We start from the raw sequence: 17,745 nt of genomic DNA, 5'->3' as shown, positions 1-17,745 counted from the left end.
TTCATGTTGCACATATTTAGTATGTATCTAATCACTCTACAAAGTGTGAATGATTAAATACTTTTTAAGTTCAAGTTACACAAAGAAAGTACACTACGGGGCGCCGAATGGGACTCTCGTGGTTTTGTACCCAAAATTCAATTATGTACAGACAAAAGTGAATTCTAATTAACCATATTTATAACGTACTACAAATTTTCAATTTTTGTGTCACAAAAGTCAATTCTGTGAGACAAATAGAATTTTGTCACAAAAGTCTATTTTGTATGCAAATTAGTTTACAGAATCATTTGGAAATGCAAAGAAATTCTCTCATCACGATTTTGTAAGAAGGTTTATCATTGGATATAACAGGTTTTCGATTACATCGACGTCTCTTGTTGATACACGTGCCGACAGAAAAATGTATTAATATATAACTATCTGATGACACAGGGGTTACCGTCCTTTCCAGTGGCCTTTTCCAATGACTCTCCATAACGTTTCATTTGGCGTGGTTCCGATATAAATTTCATTCCAGGATGCCTCCACTCAAAGCAACCGCTAATTTCCAAGGCAGAATGAACAACAGTGCAGCAGTTCCATGCAAGAAAATGATAACCACTATTTCTTTTTGTTTTTCTCCACCACTCTATGATAGGACCCGGATTAATTTTCCGTTGACTGATATTACATCGATGGTTACATTCTCTTAGGTTGAATTCTACATCTTCATTATACTCCTCTGGAAGGGCAGCTCCTGCATCAACCTTTTAAATAATATATTAAAATGTAGGTTATATTTATAATCATGTCATGTTTGTAGTATACAGTCAGTGAAAATTTGTATTCGTGACTTCCAACGACTGTCTGCGTCAATTAATTGACACATTATTTTTTTTTAATTTTAATTCATTAAAAATTCTGTCGAAAAGTTGAACATTTAGACTGTTTTAATGAGCAACTCGGCGGGTTTTAATAAAAAAAAAGCAAAGAACGTTAAAACTTTACCAAAACCGTGCACCTGATCCATTCTCCCAGTGGAGTCCGGGTTGCTCGTTTACTTTTATTTTGCACGTTATGTCGGTTATTTCATGGTGTTTGATATTTCAGTCTGTTTTCCCTGTCCAGTCTGTATCCCTGGATTGCATTATTTTGATTTCTGCTAGGATCTTGGTTCCGTTGAGTACTCTTTCAATGCTATTTATCATTTAATCACGATACAGTTACTACAAAACATTTTTAGTTAGTAAATACCCTCTTAGAATAAGAATAGAAACGGCATAGCAAACAAACAATTTTCAAAAACTTTTGTTTTAACTATGGTAAGAGGTCACTCCTTGAAACACGTGTACAGCATATCGAAATTTGCAAGATATATGATTGGTATTTTATATAAATGAATTACAAAAAATGCTTACATGGACGTAAATTTGCAAAAATCAGGAGTGATTGCGAATACATATGTCCAATGGCTGTCAATATATACAGGTTTAATCTATTCTCCTATAATATTTTTTTGTCGACCACGAATAGTTTTGCTTTCGTTCATAGACAGGCCGGATGATCCACTTACAATGAAACTGGCCATCATAAGTTTAGAATTCACATCATCTTTTGAGAATATTGATTTAACGCGGTTTGGAAAGTGTATAACCCAAATATGTAGTTTTAAATGACCTTCATATATACTCGACCTCTTGTTCCGATGCGACTAAATTAAAATACATAATTTCCATATACTGACAAGGACTTTTTTGTAGACGGGCAGGTTATATATCACTCAGTCCTCTTGCGACAGATTATTCTGAATTGTTTATATGATTTGGTTCAGTTCAAGACTTGTTTTCTTAATGCATCGTATATTGCATCCAGTCAATTATTAATATGTTAATTTTTCAGTGGAATGGAGAAGATATCGGTTAACGTAATGGGTTAATCGCCATTATGTTTGTAAAAAGTTTGTCAAATACTCGAGCCATTAATCACATAAAATATGTTGTTGGACTGAACTGTTGGACTGCAACGTCAGATTTCAAAGACCAATGAAATATCGTGTTTCAAATGATGATCTCTTGTATTGGCGGTACTGAAGTTTACTGAGGTTAATATAAAGAACGGCATTTAGTATGTATACTAGCATAATAACTAATAAACAATATTTAAATTGTTATAAAAATACAAATATTCATGGTCAAGGGACGATACTTTCTTGGGGGGAGGGAGGTCTTAATTTGTTTTTTACAATTGACTATTGCCTGGTCCTGTTGAAATATTAGTAGATAAATAATCACCTTTTGAAGTCACTCTGATCCTATCATAGTGCTTTAACGGACTGAAAAAATAAATAATTTAATAAGAATTGTATCTGTTAAAGTAGTAAAAAAACTGGTTATAGTCATAATTTCAAAAGTCAAAATCAGCCTAAACATTTTGGAATTGAATCTAATGGCACAATTTAATAGATATTCTGTTATTAAGTTATAAAGTTGTTATATATATATATATATTTTTAATTTTTAGGCTCTGTTTGCCCCTAATTCCCGAAGGGTTCAAGCACCAAACCCTAAAATCAATCCAAAACCTTCCTTTTATAGTCTACCGGAACCTTGTTTTATAAATTTACAAATAGTTATAAATATTTGTAAATCTATTGTAAATATTTATTAAAAAAAATAATGATAATCATAATTCAATTGTAAATATTTATAAATCATTTAATGATATTTATAATTCAAATAATAAGTATGAATAATTTATATATTAATATTAATTAATTATTAAAAACGAATATGGCAGTTATTAACAATAATAAATCATTTATAAATATTTATAATTCAAGCCAAAGTGGATTAAAATGCTTATTAATAAACGCTTTTTAGATAACTATTTATATTTATAATTCATTTATAAATATTTATAAATACACTTTGCTGCTATTGTTTATACTACATATTGCTATTACATATAGATTAACAAATTCTCTTCTGCAATATCAGGGGCGGATCCAGGAATTCAGATAGGGGGTGTAATATTTTAGATACCTCATACATGTATAATAAATCAGGTATATTATAAATGTATAACATATCGTATATCTCATATACTATATAAGATATCTATATAATACAATAATCTTCTAAAATACGGAATTAATATGGAAACTGCTTGCTTGCCATACATTGTTCACAAATTATATAAGATATACTATGTATAAGATATCTCATATATGTTAATTGATATAAGATATGATATACAAGATCTATGATATTTTAAATATTGAATAAATATGAAGACAACTTGCTATAGTAAAGAGAATTAAAGGCTGGGCAAAACAGGCGAGACAAATATTGGCAGTAGAAAAATCAAGATTTTATACAAAAAAAAAGTCCCAATTTATTGGGGGATGTCTGCCTCTGATGAAACTGCACATGAATACTATCAATATATCGGTTAATATTTGTACCATAAGGTTAATATTATGTAGAGGTTAGAGACATGAATCCCTAGTTTAAATTTTGATTTCCTTTCCGTGATATGAGTAAATTTTGTAAATTGAAATGTGGTTCGTTTTTACATTCATAGTATATTTTATTTTTGTTTATTAAGATCATTTTTCTTTCTTATTTGTAGTTCAGATTTTTGACTTAGGAATTCTGCATTATTACTCACTTTGAACCTGTCAAATAAGAATTTGCAACCGAAAGGTGACAGATAGACAGTAACAGGGGTTAAAGTTTGACTCCCTGATTAAATTGCATGCATACAAAGACAAGAAGATTGAGTTTTTAAAAATGAGATTGTGGATTTGTTTGCATCAATCTAGAAACACAACAGCATTTGTTCTTCAGAAGATGGATTGATACATTTTATGTGTTGTTTTCAATAAATAAAAACTTGCTCTTTTTTATTTGTTGGACTGAAAAACATTTTTTCAAAGCTTATTTAAGGCACAAAAACAGTTAACATTCTTGTGTTCTGCTACCATCAAATGCAACTAGGTAGTTAAGTTAGAAAAAGAGGGCCAAGGTAATCAAGGGAACAAGGATTTGAGCAGAAATTAGAGGAATATAATACAGGGATAAAGACTAAACATGGAAACAGACACACAATACAGAGAGTATCAAATAACAAACTGCACGTACAAAGAAACAATTTAAGCAAATAGTCAACTCAGACTTAACCAAATGCTGGGAGCATAGACTAGATGCATCGGTAGGGTAGGCATCCTCTGGGAGCATAGACTAGATGCATCGGTAGGGTAGGCATCCTCTGGGAGCATAGACTAGATGCATCGGTAGGGTAGGCATCCTCTGGGAGCATAGACTAGATGCATCAGTAGGGTAGGCATCCTCTGGGAGCATAGACTAGATGCATCAGTAGGGTAGGCATCCTCTGCTTTTCAAGAAACACCTGCCATTTTATTTTCAAGAACATTTTACATTCAATAAGTTAATGTGACAGTGTCTAAGCCAAAATGTTAAGGGTATGCACAAATATAAGGTAAGTTAGGTAGCATGAACTGTACATTTGAAATGTGAAAAGGTTTCTGTGTGGCATTGGATATTTAAAAACAGAATGCTGTTTACTTTATGACACACAGAGAACAGTTATATCAGTGGGACAGATATGATAAAAATGTACATAAATCACCAGTCCAGGGAGAGTTATGATATAGGTGTAGACCAGTCATCAGTCCAACATGTACATTATATGATTGTTGGACTGAACTGTTACAGAGGACAGTTATACAAACGGGACAGTTATGATATAGGTGTAAACCAGTGGTCAGTCCAACATGTACATTATATGATTGTTGGACTGAACTGTTACAGAGGTCAGATATACAAACGGGACAGTTATGATATAGGTGTAGACCAGTCATCAGTCCAACATGTACATTGTATGATTCTTCCGTCGATCTTTTATATTATCAACAATTTTCGTAATATGTTCAGTAATAATGCTCAATCTTAACGGAATCAAACGGAGCAAATACATACGACCTGCCGATTTTATTATTATTCCAATTTGTAGATGATTATCTTCTATTTTTATAAAATATCTTTCAAATATATGAGATGTCATATAAATTTTATTTGATTTATGATAAAATATATTAGATATCTTAGATATTGTGTTTGTAGGATACCTCATACAATTTTGTTAATACGATATCATAAACTCGAAGTATAACAGATATTCCATAAGGCGCATAAGATATTAGATAAAGATTATAAGATATCTGTCAAAGTATAAAATATATCTCATAAACATAATTTAATAGGTTATTTCATAAAGTCTATGAAATAGCTTACACTTTACTAGATAACTTATTAACTTAATAACATATCTTATAAACTTAATTCTTAACTGCTAATCTTTATCTGATATCTTATAAAAGAATAAGATATCTTATATACTTTAAGACAGCTTACAAACTGTTTATTATATAAGATATCTTATAAAAAATGGAAGATATCTACAAAATTATATGAAATATCTACAAATTGGAATTTCAATTTGTAGATATCTCATATAATTTAGTAAATATCTTCTATTTTTTTCAAGATATGTTATAAAGTTTATGAGATATCTGATAAACTTTACTAGATATATTATACACTATATGAGATATCTGATTCTTTAAGATATCATATAGAAAATAGGACATATCTACTTAATTATATAAGAAATCTACAAATTGGAATTGATATGAATACGACGTGACATAAATACAGACAAACCAGTCTTAATACGGGATTAGAGGCCCAATTATGAAAAACCGTTTCAACACCTGATACCTTTTGATTTCATTCAAAAGCTACAGTTTTGTGATACAGCTATCCATTACACAGTATTATTGCTGGTCTGACCAAGAGTCGATCATGCATCTAAATCAGTTCCAGATATTTCACATAGGTACATTATTTGGACACCATCCTTTTGCGCCCATAGGCGAAACCATGTATTTCGATTGTGCAAAATTATATTCCCGAAGTTGAATTGCGTGAAAATAGATTACCAAATGCAATAGTTTGCCCGTAAAAAATCTTTAAAGCTAGTGATGTCAAATATTCCACAAAATATATGAAAATAGAATATATCAGATATCAAATATTTCATTGTCGTGTGAACATATTAATGTTTGTGCAAACAAAAACCAACAACAAAATTAATCACAAATCATATAATAATGACAATTGCAAATATGAGTCTATTTAAAGTAGAACATGAAAAAAGTTATGCTTCTTCTACCCTCAGTTCTAATGACTGTTTCAAAAAGGAGCCGATAAATTTTACAGGTTCCTTAGAGGAGGGATTAAGTATTTTATATACAGTCATGTCTTCAAATTTCCAATTTAAATTATAAATTATAAGATATAAATTACATTGTATGAGGAAGTGTTATTCAGTTTCAATAACATTGCAATGCTTCGTTTTACCTAGGAATTTTAAAATATCTCCTCCCTTGATCTATTTCAAGATTGTGATCGCTTTATCGTAATTTTGTAAAACATTTTCTTATGTAGAAGTCATGACTTAATTTTACATTTTATACAGTGAAAGTTTGCTATTTTCATCATAACGTTTTAATTTATTTTCCATAAGTAATCTATAATTGTTTTCTACAGATCTTTTTATATGGATCTTTACAAGATTGACATCTTTAAAGTTTTTACAGTTTTCAATTTCTTGCAATAAATTATCTTCCTTAAATATGTTTTTTTATATATGTATACCAGGAATAAGTTCCCGAACTGTCTAGGGATTTTGTCAATAGAAAGGCTTCTTTCAGGAGAGGATTAATGTTTTCAGTGTGGCGTCTTGCCAAATATACAAGACAGAATGAAATGTTCAATAGGTAGACAGACTACCTAGTTCGGCTCTTGCCGCAATATTTGATGCCGACTTTTTATGCCTAATATAAATTTACAAAAATTCAAATAACTTTTTCAAATGTGGTTTTATCAATAAATGAAAATAAGTCGACGGGATTTCCATTCTTTTTTCCTCTATTGATGGTCCTATGTAGGGCTACGTACCCATCCATAATATAAGTTAAGAATATAAAAATGCATAAAAGATGTAATTCACAGTGTTGCAGTGGTGAGATCAGCCAAATGGCTGAGACATTTCTTTAGTTTAGCTGTTCGTGATCCTGAAAATATCAGTTATAGTTTTTTCTTATAGACGCTACGTGACCGTGAAGTTGAGTAGTTTTCAAATTACGTTTCGACAACATACATTGACGATTATAAATGCTATGTTTCCTCCGCCAATTTGGACAGAGGTTCCTTCAACTAATCGCCAAACAAACAATAGACCCAAGGTCTTTCATGCTCATTTTAACGAGCAATCTTAATAATATTAAGATAGTTGTATTTTGTTCAGTATTTTTTGCGCAAAAAGATTCTTATTTTTTAATAAACTGGCGCAAAGGGGTTATTGTCGCAAATGAGATGTTGCGCAAAAGGAGATTCCCCCATTACTATAGGGTTTGGTTTAGCTCGGCACTTGCCTAATTGAATGTAAAATTATATGTTTATTTGAGATGCTAACAAGTGTACTAGGTCAGAATTTTATTCAATTGTTTTAGTTTCCTTTCGTCCAGTGTAATATTGGATTTGGCGTAGGCGTTCATACAAGCAGTTCATAAAATGATGTCACTGGTTAATTTTATTTTGTTTTGTTTTACTTTCTGTTATGAACTTCCACGTATACATGATGCTTTGTATTTTTAGACTGGTTCAACTGCAATTACATGTGATTTCCTGACAAGTTATGTTTAAAAGCATCCCGTTGCGTTTCCTTTCTCTGGATGTGTGTCACTTTATAAGAGAATTGTTAATTTTTCTAAAAGTATCGACTTAAAGAAGTAGCAAAAAAGAGGAAAGTTATGGAAAAGACAACTTCTGGAATATGAAGCAGAAAACAAACAGCATAGAAAGAACAAATTGTTCAACACAATAGAACCAAAGTAAGTAATCAGAGCAAACCCTACTAAAAGCTACCATTTTCCCTGTTTTTTTTGTATAGATTAATTTCGAAGAGTGAAATGTAGGTTCTCTAAACTAGAACATAAACATGTGTTAGTAGTAGGTCAATGCAATAGTTCAGAGTATATCATAATAGGTATTTATATTCTTGCAAAGAATTCATTTTAATTTTAATTATAAATTTGTCACACAGTAATCAGACTTGTCTGACCCCGAATTATATCAGATTTCATTTATATTCGCCAAAATTTGCAGTAGTACAAAATTCAAAATACAAGTAACTAAAACACCGATCCTTCATTCTTTGTATTGCTCATGGTAGAAGCTCTCCATGGTGAATTTGGCTTCCAATGTTTTGAGTACTATTTGTATACACTAATTATTGTTTTGATCTTACAACATATTTGATTCTAATGCTGCTTATAAGATATTACTCCTTGAAACACATGTGCAGCTTATCCGCAATTTCTATTCACTTATGGGTTTCTTTTTTCTTTTTTTTCCTTTGTGACACACTTTCTAATAGTGGTCTTAAATGATGAAAACACCGCTGATTTTCAAAATGCTTTGATGTTTGAAAAGTTAAAGTGTGGATACAATTTAATTTGTGACGGACGGACCGACGGACTGAAAACTGATTATTGTGGTTTTCCCGCCAACAGTCAACATAGTTGAAGCTACTGCTTCTTTTTATAAGATTTTGACTACTTCATCTAAATTTACAAAATTAAATATGTAATGTTAAATCAGAGGATAATATTGTTAGTTATTTTAGAAACCAAATACACATAGTATTATAAATTGTGAAATTTAAAGTAACACGAAACGAGTTTGGGGTAAGAACAAATATGTCGGCTCAAGAAGTGGACTTCAAAATGTTTTTTATAGAAATTAATATAACGAGGTATGATGTATATGTCTACTAGATAACAACCCCACCGAAATTAAAATGTCAGCTTAATTTTAGGCCACTGCTTTGAAAATGAAAAGTTCTATGATCCTTGAACTAATTATGCGCACTCCGTAGGGATTCTTCCGTGAATTCACTTACAACGGTGGACATGCAATTGCTATAAATGCACCCTTAAATATAAGCATCGCTGTTATGTTATACCGGCTAGACAAATTAAACTCGCATAGTACATAATAAATTGGCCATTCCAACACTGAGCTTTGTTAACCAATTTGAAAAGTTAACAAATACGAATATCTAATCTAAATAATATTTTGTATAAATTATGCGAGATTGTTTCTCTTTTTTTTTTCTTTAGCAGTATGCTCCCAAAATCCAATTATTCGCACCTTAACACTGACATTGTCTACTTCATTTTGCCAACATAATTATATTACAATTCTAAGTTACTGTATTAGTGTGGTATTAAATGTGATTCTTCAATATCAATGTTGTTTTACCGCTGTACGTATGCACTGCTCACTCTTAAAAAAAATGGTTGTACCTATGCAATGAACAGTGAATAAAAAAATGTTTTCCTATCCGCTTAAAGAAATTCGTTTTTTTGTTTTTTTTTTTTTTTTTTTTTTTTTTTTTTTGTTTTTTGTAAAATTAACTTGTGATCAGTAGTTTAGTTTATGACAATGTATTTGCTCAACTAGACAAATGGGATAAGACACAAGTTAGTCAAACTTATGAAGTATTCCCCCGTGAATTACATTTCTTACAATATTACACAGAGCATACTAAAAGGATATACAGTTGTGACATGCGCAAGAAAAAGAGAATAAAACAACTAATATCAATTGGGTAAATAAAATACCAAAACAAAAGAATAACAAATGCATATAGCTTGTGCGTGGAGCCGACGCCTCCAAGTATTTTAGGAAACGTTTCGATTTCTTGATAAATTTTAGAACTTCTTCTGCGATTGCTAAGAGTAATCAAGGGAACCAAGGTTATAGCGGTAATCAAAAGAATGTAATATAGAGACAAAGACCAGACATGTAAAACAGATATTCACAACAAAGAACATAAAGTATCTAAAATCATACATACAAAGTAACAAAAGTAAATGAGCAACTCGGACTCCACTAAAAACTGGGAGCATGGACCAGGTGCACCGGTATGGTAAGCGTCCTCTGCTTTTCTAGAAACACCCGCCGAGTTGGTCATAAAAAGTCAAGTCCGGGGTAGACAAACGAGGAAAGGAAAACTATGACCCGTTGAATAAATCAGTTTTCATGGTGTTGATGGATACACCATAACGATCCACGAGTTCATGATGACGACCATAAAACTTCAATCTTGTAGCAACATAACCCTGTTCCAGAAGCCTATTTGTTAGAGTTCTAGCGCGATACAAAAAGTCTGCGTACTTTCGGCAAGCCCTGGCATAACGTATGAGTTGTGATATGAACACTTCATACTCAGGAGCCGAAGGGATGTTGCCACAGATGAAAGGAAAGTTAACAATTCTGAATGAAAAGTCATCACGTTTGTCGTAAAGTTTGGTCAATAGTTTTCCTTTACCATCGATTTCTAAGTGTAGGTCATGCTACATTCATTTCGTATGCAAGATCTTGATGGCCACTTAAAAGAATACTACTTTTTATTTCTATGGGTAGTCAATTCAATTTATGAATAAGGTTGTTTCAGATATCATTGTAGAAAGGACAAAGAAGAAATGATTTACATCCTCATTTTAGCACCGCATTGACACGCTGGGCTAGACATTATGTTTTAGCAAGATCTTCATTTAGAAACGAAGCCGAACAACGGAGTTGCGAGAGTATTATGTTAAGTTTGCATGGGCCATAAGAATTATATGAAGGCCTAGTTATTTTTGAGGAATTATCTTTTAGTGCTGCCTTGAATTTTGAAATGGATGGATGTCGGTATCATTTAGTAATCTAGGTACTTTCAATAAGATGCTTTTTGAAATTTCTTCATCCGTCTGGGGAAAAAACATCTGAAAAGTTTTAAAAGTATAAAGGTGAAAACTAAAAGGATGAAGATCATAGCGTTTCCGCTTTTCGTCTTAATAATTTCAGATTTTATCTTAGTACCCTCAACTTTCATCTAAATATTTTGTTTTCATCTTAATACCCGAAATCCGACCTATAGATGTTTGTCTATAAATAAATTTATATAACTGTCCTCTGAAGCAGAACAGCCAAGCAATCATATAATGTACATATTGGGCTGACCACTGGTCTACACCTTTATCATAAATGTCCCGTTTGTATAACCGCCCTCTGCAACAGATCAGTCCAACAATCATATAATAATCCTGTTGGACTGGTGGTTGGTCCACACCTATATCATATATGTTCTATTGAAATAATGGTCCTTTGTGACAAATCAGTCCAATGATCATGTAATGTACCTGTTGGACTAGTGACCACTGGTCTACACCTTTATCATAAATGTCCCGTTTGTATAACCGCCCTCTGCAACAGATCAGTCCAACATTCATATTAAAATGTAATGTGTTATTTCATGTTCTTTGTATTGTGTGTCTGTTCCCATGAAAATAAAATGGTAGGTGTTTCTAGTAAAGCAGAGGATGCTTACCCTACCGATGCACCTAGTCTATGCTTCCAGTTTTTGGTGGAGTCTGAGTTGACTATTTGCTTAAAATGTAATGTGTTATTTCATGTTCTTTGTATTGTGTGTCTGTTCCCATGTTTAAGTCTTTATCCCTGGATTATATTCTTCTAATTTCTGCTCAAATCTTGGTTCCCTTGATTACCTTGGCCCTCTTACTAACTTGAGTACCTATTTTTTTTGTGGTAGCTGAAAACAAAAATGTTAATAAATAAGCTTTGAAAAAATGTTTTTCAGTCCAACAAAGTAAAACCAAAAAATGCAAGTTCTATTTATTGAAAACAACAAATAAAAAGTATCAATCCATCTTCTTAAGAACAAAGAAAGTGAGTATGCTGGTGTGTCTCTAAAATGATGCAAAAAATCCACAATCTCATTTTTAAAAACTAATTCTTCTTGTCTTTGTATGCATGTAATTTAGTTAGCATAATGTTAGGTCTGTAGTAATGTTTCTGTACTGCACATAATCAGAGAGTCAAACTTTAACCCCTGTTAGTGTCCATCTGTCACTCCCCTGTTGCATTGTCTAATTTGGCAGGTTTGAGGTGTGTTATAATACAGAATTCCTCAGCCTAAAATTCTCAGTATATGTCTGCTGATGGAACAAAATTTAAACTAAAAAATAGAGAAAAACATTGTCTTAGAAAGCAAACATAAAATATACTATGAATATAAATATGAGCTACATGTACATTTTAATTTACAAATTTACTCATAATTATCAGTTAATACAGCTCAACAGTCCTAAAATCATGGAAAGGAAATCAAAATCTTCATCAGGGATTCATGTCTCTAACCTCTACATACTATTAACCTTAGGGTACAAATATTTACTGATATATTGATAGAATTCAGGTGTAGTTTCAGGTTGTCATCATATTGATTCCATATTTTATACATAAGAAATCTTTTATATTATATAAGATATCTTAAATAATATAAGAGATTTGTGAACGATGTACAGAAAGCCATTTTCATATTAATTCCATATTTTAGAATATTTAATTATACTAAATAAGATATCTCATATGTAAGAGATATCTTATATAGTATATGAGATACAAGTTATACATGTAAAAGATAACTGATTTATTATACATGTATGAGGTAACTAAAATATGGAATAAATATGAAAGTTGTTTACCATATTTTACACCCAATGTGAAATCCTGGATCAACCCAGGATTTCAATTATAATTGAATTGTAAATATTCATAAATGAATGATTATTATTCATAATTGAATTATAAATATTATTAAATGATTTATAAATATTTATAATTTTTATAAATATGAATAAATAGGAAGTTTTGTCCATTTTTTGGCTTGCCATAGATATATAGAATTTGTGACCTTGAATTTGTACTTGCAGTTATCATTTAAAAAATGATTATGTTACCAAATACATGTACCAGTATTATCCACAGTGGCGGTCAGATCAAGATTTTTTTTAATAAGGGAAGGGATACTCTAGTGATTTTCAGTATTTACTTCATAATCAATCCAACTTTTTGTGAATAAACTAAAAGGGGGTAGGCTTCTGGTTTAATCCCAACAGGGATTAGCTTCTGGTCCTACACCCTCTTAGAATCGTCTTTGGTCCAGAATTGATAAACGTACATGTAATTTTAAACCATGTAGAATGAATTACATATAAGGGGGATAAAAAACAATCCAGTGAGAAAAAGCCATTCTTCAAATTTTCCATCATAAAAGTGCTTTTTGTTCTAATTTTTTACCACTTTAGAGGACAAAACTCTTATCAAATTATTTATTTTCATTCTGTGAAAGCATTGTGATAGGAGCAGAGTGATTATGAGTTAATTATAGAAAAAAATTTAAGCCCCCCCCCCCAAAAAAAAAATAAAATAAAATAAAATAAAATAAAATAAATAAATAAATAAATAAGTGATAGTCCCCTGAAACATAAATATTTGTGTTTTATAACAGTTTAACTATATAAATGCCAGTATATACCTACATGTACTACACAGCGTTCTTAATATTAATCTCAGGAAAAGTTATTACCTCCAATACAAAAAAAATCATCATTTTAAACACGGTATTTCATTGGTCGTTGAAATCTGACGTCGCAGTCCAACAGTTCAGTCCAACTACATTTTATGTATATCTTAATAACTCAATAGGACGTCAGTCATCAGGCGATACATTTGGTTACAGTTATGATTAGCAGGGATATCCAATACTTTAATTCAAAATTAATTGATAACGAGCATACATGACCCTGCCAATAAACTCTTTATTGTTAAGTTAATTGAACGTTCGGGTATTTATGACACAAAAAATATTTTTGAGAGGTTTAGCAAGATACATTTACGCAGATTATTTCAAAGTGTGCAACACGGGCGTTGCAGTTATTTTAAATAGACCGAAAAAATATAAAAGTCGTTCCTTTAATTTAAGTATCAAAATTCAAAGAGTATATCATCAAAGAGGTTAATGATGTCACAGTCATATTACAAACTTTGGTCTATGGATGATGGACAAAACAAATTATCCAATCAAAAAGATTGTTACTTCTGAAATTGAATTTATCAAAAATGCCAATCATAATTATACTAGTACATTACAACTTTCGTTATGTTGCTTCAAGGAGACACCTCTAATCAGAAGCATTAGAATAATATAAATAGTAAGATCAAAGTCGAAGAATAATCTACGGAACCAATATTATAGCGGTAATCAAATGAATGTAATTCAGGTACAAAGACCAGACATGGAAAACAGACATACACAACAAAGAACATAAAGTAACTAAAATCATACATACAAAGTAACAAAAGCAAATGAGCAACTTGGACTCCACTAAAAACTGGGAGCATGGACCAGGTCTACCGGTAGGGTAAGCGTCCTCTGCTTTTCTAGAAACACTCGCCGAGTTGCTCATAAAAAGTCAAGTCCAGGGTAGACAAACTAGGAAAGGAAAACTATGACACTTTGAATAAATCGGATTTCATGGCGCAGATGGATCCGCCATAACGATCCACGAGTTCATGACGGCGACCATGAAACTTCTGTATTTATGACTTGCGCGAAACAAAAAGTCAAATAATTAATTGTATACCAAGATATCACCAAGAGGTTCTACACTGTGCAATACAAGAAATGAAGCATCAGTGATAAAGATATTTTCAACTTTGTAAAACTACAAATTTTGAAAAATATTATAAATAAAATGTGATAGAATTCAGGTTCTGAGTAATTGGTTAGTGAATATCTCCTGGAACCTTTGGTTTATCAGCAGGGGCATTGACCCAGTGGTTATTAAATCATACTCCTTGTTCAATATCCAAAAAATGACAACATTTCAGACAACGAATAATATAGGTTTCAGGAGGCAAAGAAAAATGGTATAATTTAGCTTAAGGATACATGGGACAACTCTCACCCGTTCCCTTTTTATCGCACGACAACATTAATTTACACTACCAGGAGTGTGATGAAGTTGAAAAAAATAAAAAAGGGACTAAATTATCTTTTGAAATTAGTATCCATGTACAATATAGTTTATTTTGCATTCAGTTTTTTTTTTTTTTTTTTTTTTTTTTTTTTTTTTTTTTTGAGTTCTTACTTTGTTCTTCTTTTTGCCATATTTAGATTTGTAATCATTAGGCCACCAGCTTATGCAGACCTGACTATCTTCCAAAAATAACGAAGCAAGCCCCCAGCTATCTCCGTTTGGGTTCCACACATACAAAACGGCCATGGTCTGTTTACTCGGTCACTTCTAGAATGTTAATTTAGACACACAGTTCCACACGTGAGGCATCGCTAAAATGAAAATCTGGTCGTCAGTCATTCTATAAACATAACATTTTTCAATACAGACATCATATTTGGGTTTTGGACATAAGCCTCCCCAGACCTGCGAACGACCAGGGGTCTTATTTTAATTGAACATTACTATAAATTTTAGGCAAAAACTGCATTTACCCGGCGGAAGAACTTATTGTGTATGCCCCCCCCCACCCCAAAAAAAAAAATAGATAAATTTTTGTACTTATTTTGATTTGTTTTTTATTGTTTTTTTTTTGTGTTGTTGTTGTTTGTTTGTGTGTTTGTTTTTTTTTTATGTGGGGGGTGGGTACTTATTCTGAATCGGTAAAATTTGTAACATGTAAGGCAGGTGTTTATTTCTTGTTAATGTACGACTTCATGCCGTTGAAAAATCGTATGGCCAAGTTCTTGTGAACCGTAGGAATTGTATGCTACCAATTCCAGTACCAATTTCGACAAATCGGGTGGTATGGTAGCAGTTTTGAAGGTTGTTTCTATAACCTTGTGGAATATTTTGGTTATTTCTTGTACAGACAATACAGTAGACGGACATCATAAATCCATGAATATCTTGTTAAAAGTCATTTTTCAAAGGTATGCCGGCCTGTTTACGGAACCATAAGTTCATACGTTACATACGGTTCCAGGGATCCCAAGAAGATATCAGAAGGGTTCTTTATTCTAGTGTAACAATAGGCGTGTTGATTATGATTCAGTCCTAGTCCTTTTTATTTAAAAAATCCTATTGTTTTACATTGAATTTTATTTGATCGTATTGTTTTATTGCTTCCAGGGACCAAAGTAATCGGAACTATTCGGCCATTTCCGCAACACTAAAATAACATTTTTAGCTCACCTGCCCATAGGCCATGTGAGCTATTGCCATCACTTGACGTCCGTCGTCGTCGTCGTCTGTCGTCCGCGTTACAATTTTTCAAACATCTTCTCCTCTGAAACTACCGAGTAGATTTGCATGAAACTTATAATTTCTTAGAGTATCCTGCACAAAATGACCGTTTGGATTTTTGATCGGTTAAAAACATGGCCACCGTTACTACAAATAGAACATAGAGATCAGACAGCAGATTTTTGCATATATCTCCATAACCGTTAAATTTAATCAAATTCTGACGGGGTAAAAGTATTCAACATGATGAGATCTATCTGTGGTCAAATTTTGGTGAAAATCTGTTGACCCATGTTGGAGTTATTGCCCTTTTGGACGTTTTTTGCTGTTTTTGATGTTATTACTTTCAAAAATCTTCTTAAAAACTACTATACAGAATTCAATGAAAGTTGATATTTTTTTAGGTTGTCCTTAACAAAATGACCGTTTGGATGTTTGATCGCTTAAAAAACATGGCCGCCGTTACTAAAAATAGAACATTGGAGTCAGCAGATTTTTGCATATAACTCCAAAACCGTTCGATTTGGCCAATATCTTTCAGTTGCTGGATAAATGGTCAGCTCGTGGTAAAACTATGATAAAATGGAGTATTATGATTTATTTCTTAAATATACCAAAATTCTGTATAGAGTAATTGAACAGGTGCAATCGGTTTTCCCCGGAAAAGGCCGAGTGATGTTCCGATGACGGAAACAATATCCGGACGCCTTTCCTTTATTTTCGTTTTTCTTGCAAAATAACCATTTTAACCGAGTAATCATAAGCGAGGTTGACAAATGCGACTGTACCAATAATATACAAAGGCATGATGGTTGGTTTATCGCGGAAGTAAAGAAGCAACACACAAATTGAGGTATTCTCGTTTAAATGTGGAGATGTGGTATATTCCTAAAGTACTTGAATGATTTTTGTATTTTCTTTCTTTATTTTTTGTTGTTTGATTGTGTGATTCATATTTTTTTTATATTTGGGATTGGATTTCTTATCACCAGAATCATTTGAAATTTCATCAATGAAATGAGAAAAGCTGTCATTAATACACTTTTTAAAACGAAAAAGTGTCTCTGGTTGACTTCAACTTCAAACTAATTGAAGATTGTTATCATCTATGAAAGTTTTATGAAAAGATCAAAACCCATTACAACTAATTGACTTCACCTGACTTATCCTATGGCCCCCACCCCACCGACAAAATATATTTATATGCAGTATAAGAAATTAAGATATTAATTATACAATTGATAAAAACAATTTTTATTGGGTTTTTTTTCCAAGGGCTTTTCACTGGGGCCTTTTGTCCGGGTGACCTTATCCTATCAGATTGATCTCTTTAAAATGTCTGATACATGTATATTTGTATCATAATAACTTGCCAAACCAGTGCAGTAGAAAAAGTTAGAGAATGCTTTATACTTACAAACATGCATGTGTAGTATCATCTACTAGACTGGTGACAGTCTAACACTGATACTATACCGTGATGATAACAATTATCTATA

The 17,745-nt window shown here is 31.9% G+C and overlaps 1 protein-coding gene across 1 annotated transcript; it reads right to left on the bottom strand.

Moving 5' to 3' along the window:
- Window positions 1-419: 419 nt before the first annotated feature.
- LOC148605574 (uncharacterized) lies at window positions 420-17,727 on the bottom strand. Its single transcript, XM_088547599.1, has 3 exons — window positions 17,664-17,727; window positions 15,134-15,333; window positions 420-749 (listed from the first exon to the last, which is right to left on the bottom strand). Exons 2-3 carry the CDS (start codon window positions 15,266-15,268, stop codon window positions 420-422), a joined length of 465 nt encoding a protein of 154 aa, XP_088403725.1. The 5' UTR covers window positions 15,269-15,333; window positions 17,664-17,727.
- Window positions 17,728-17,745: the final 18 nt, after the last annotated feature.

This window comes from Perna viridis, chromosome 10 (genome assembly GCF_037379345.1).
Source record: "Perna viridis isolate PV_CMFRI_1.1 ecotype Kerala chromosome 10, ASM3737934v1, whole genome shotgun sequence".
NCBI classification, from domain to species: domain Eukaryota; kingdom Metazoa; phylum Mollusca; class Bivalvia; order Mytilida; family Mytilidae; genus Perna; species Perna viridis.
The sequence above is the reverse complement of the archived record's forward strand: the minus strand, read 5'-3'. Positions and strand labels throughout refer to the sequence as shown.

Bases quoted from the DNA above. Each gene is read 5' to 3' on its own strand.
- LOC148605574 (XM_088547599.1), bottom strand. From the start codon at position 15,268: ATGGCCGTTTTGTATGTGTGGAACCCAAACGGAGATAGCTGGGGGCTT. The intron at 750-15,133 runs GTAAGAACTCAA...ATTATTTAAAAG, and splicing joins ATGGCAAAAAGAAGAACAAA to GTTGATGCAGGAGCTGCCCT.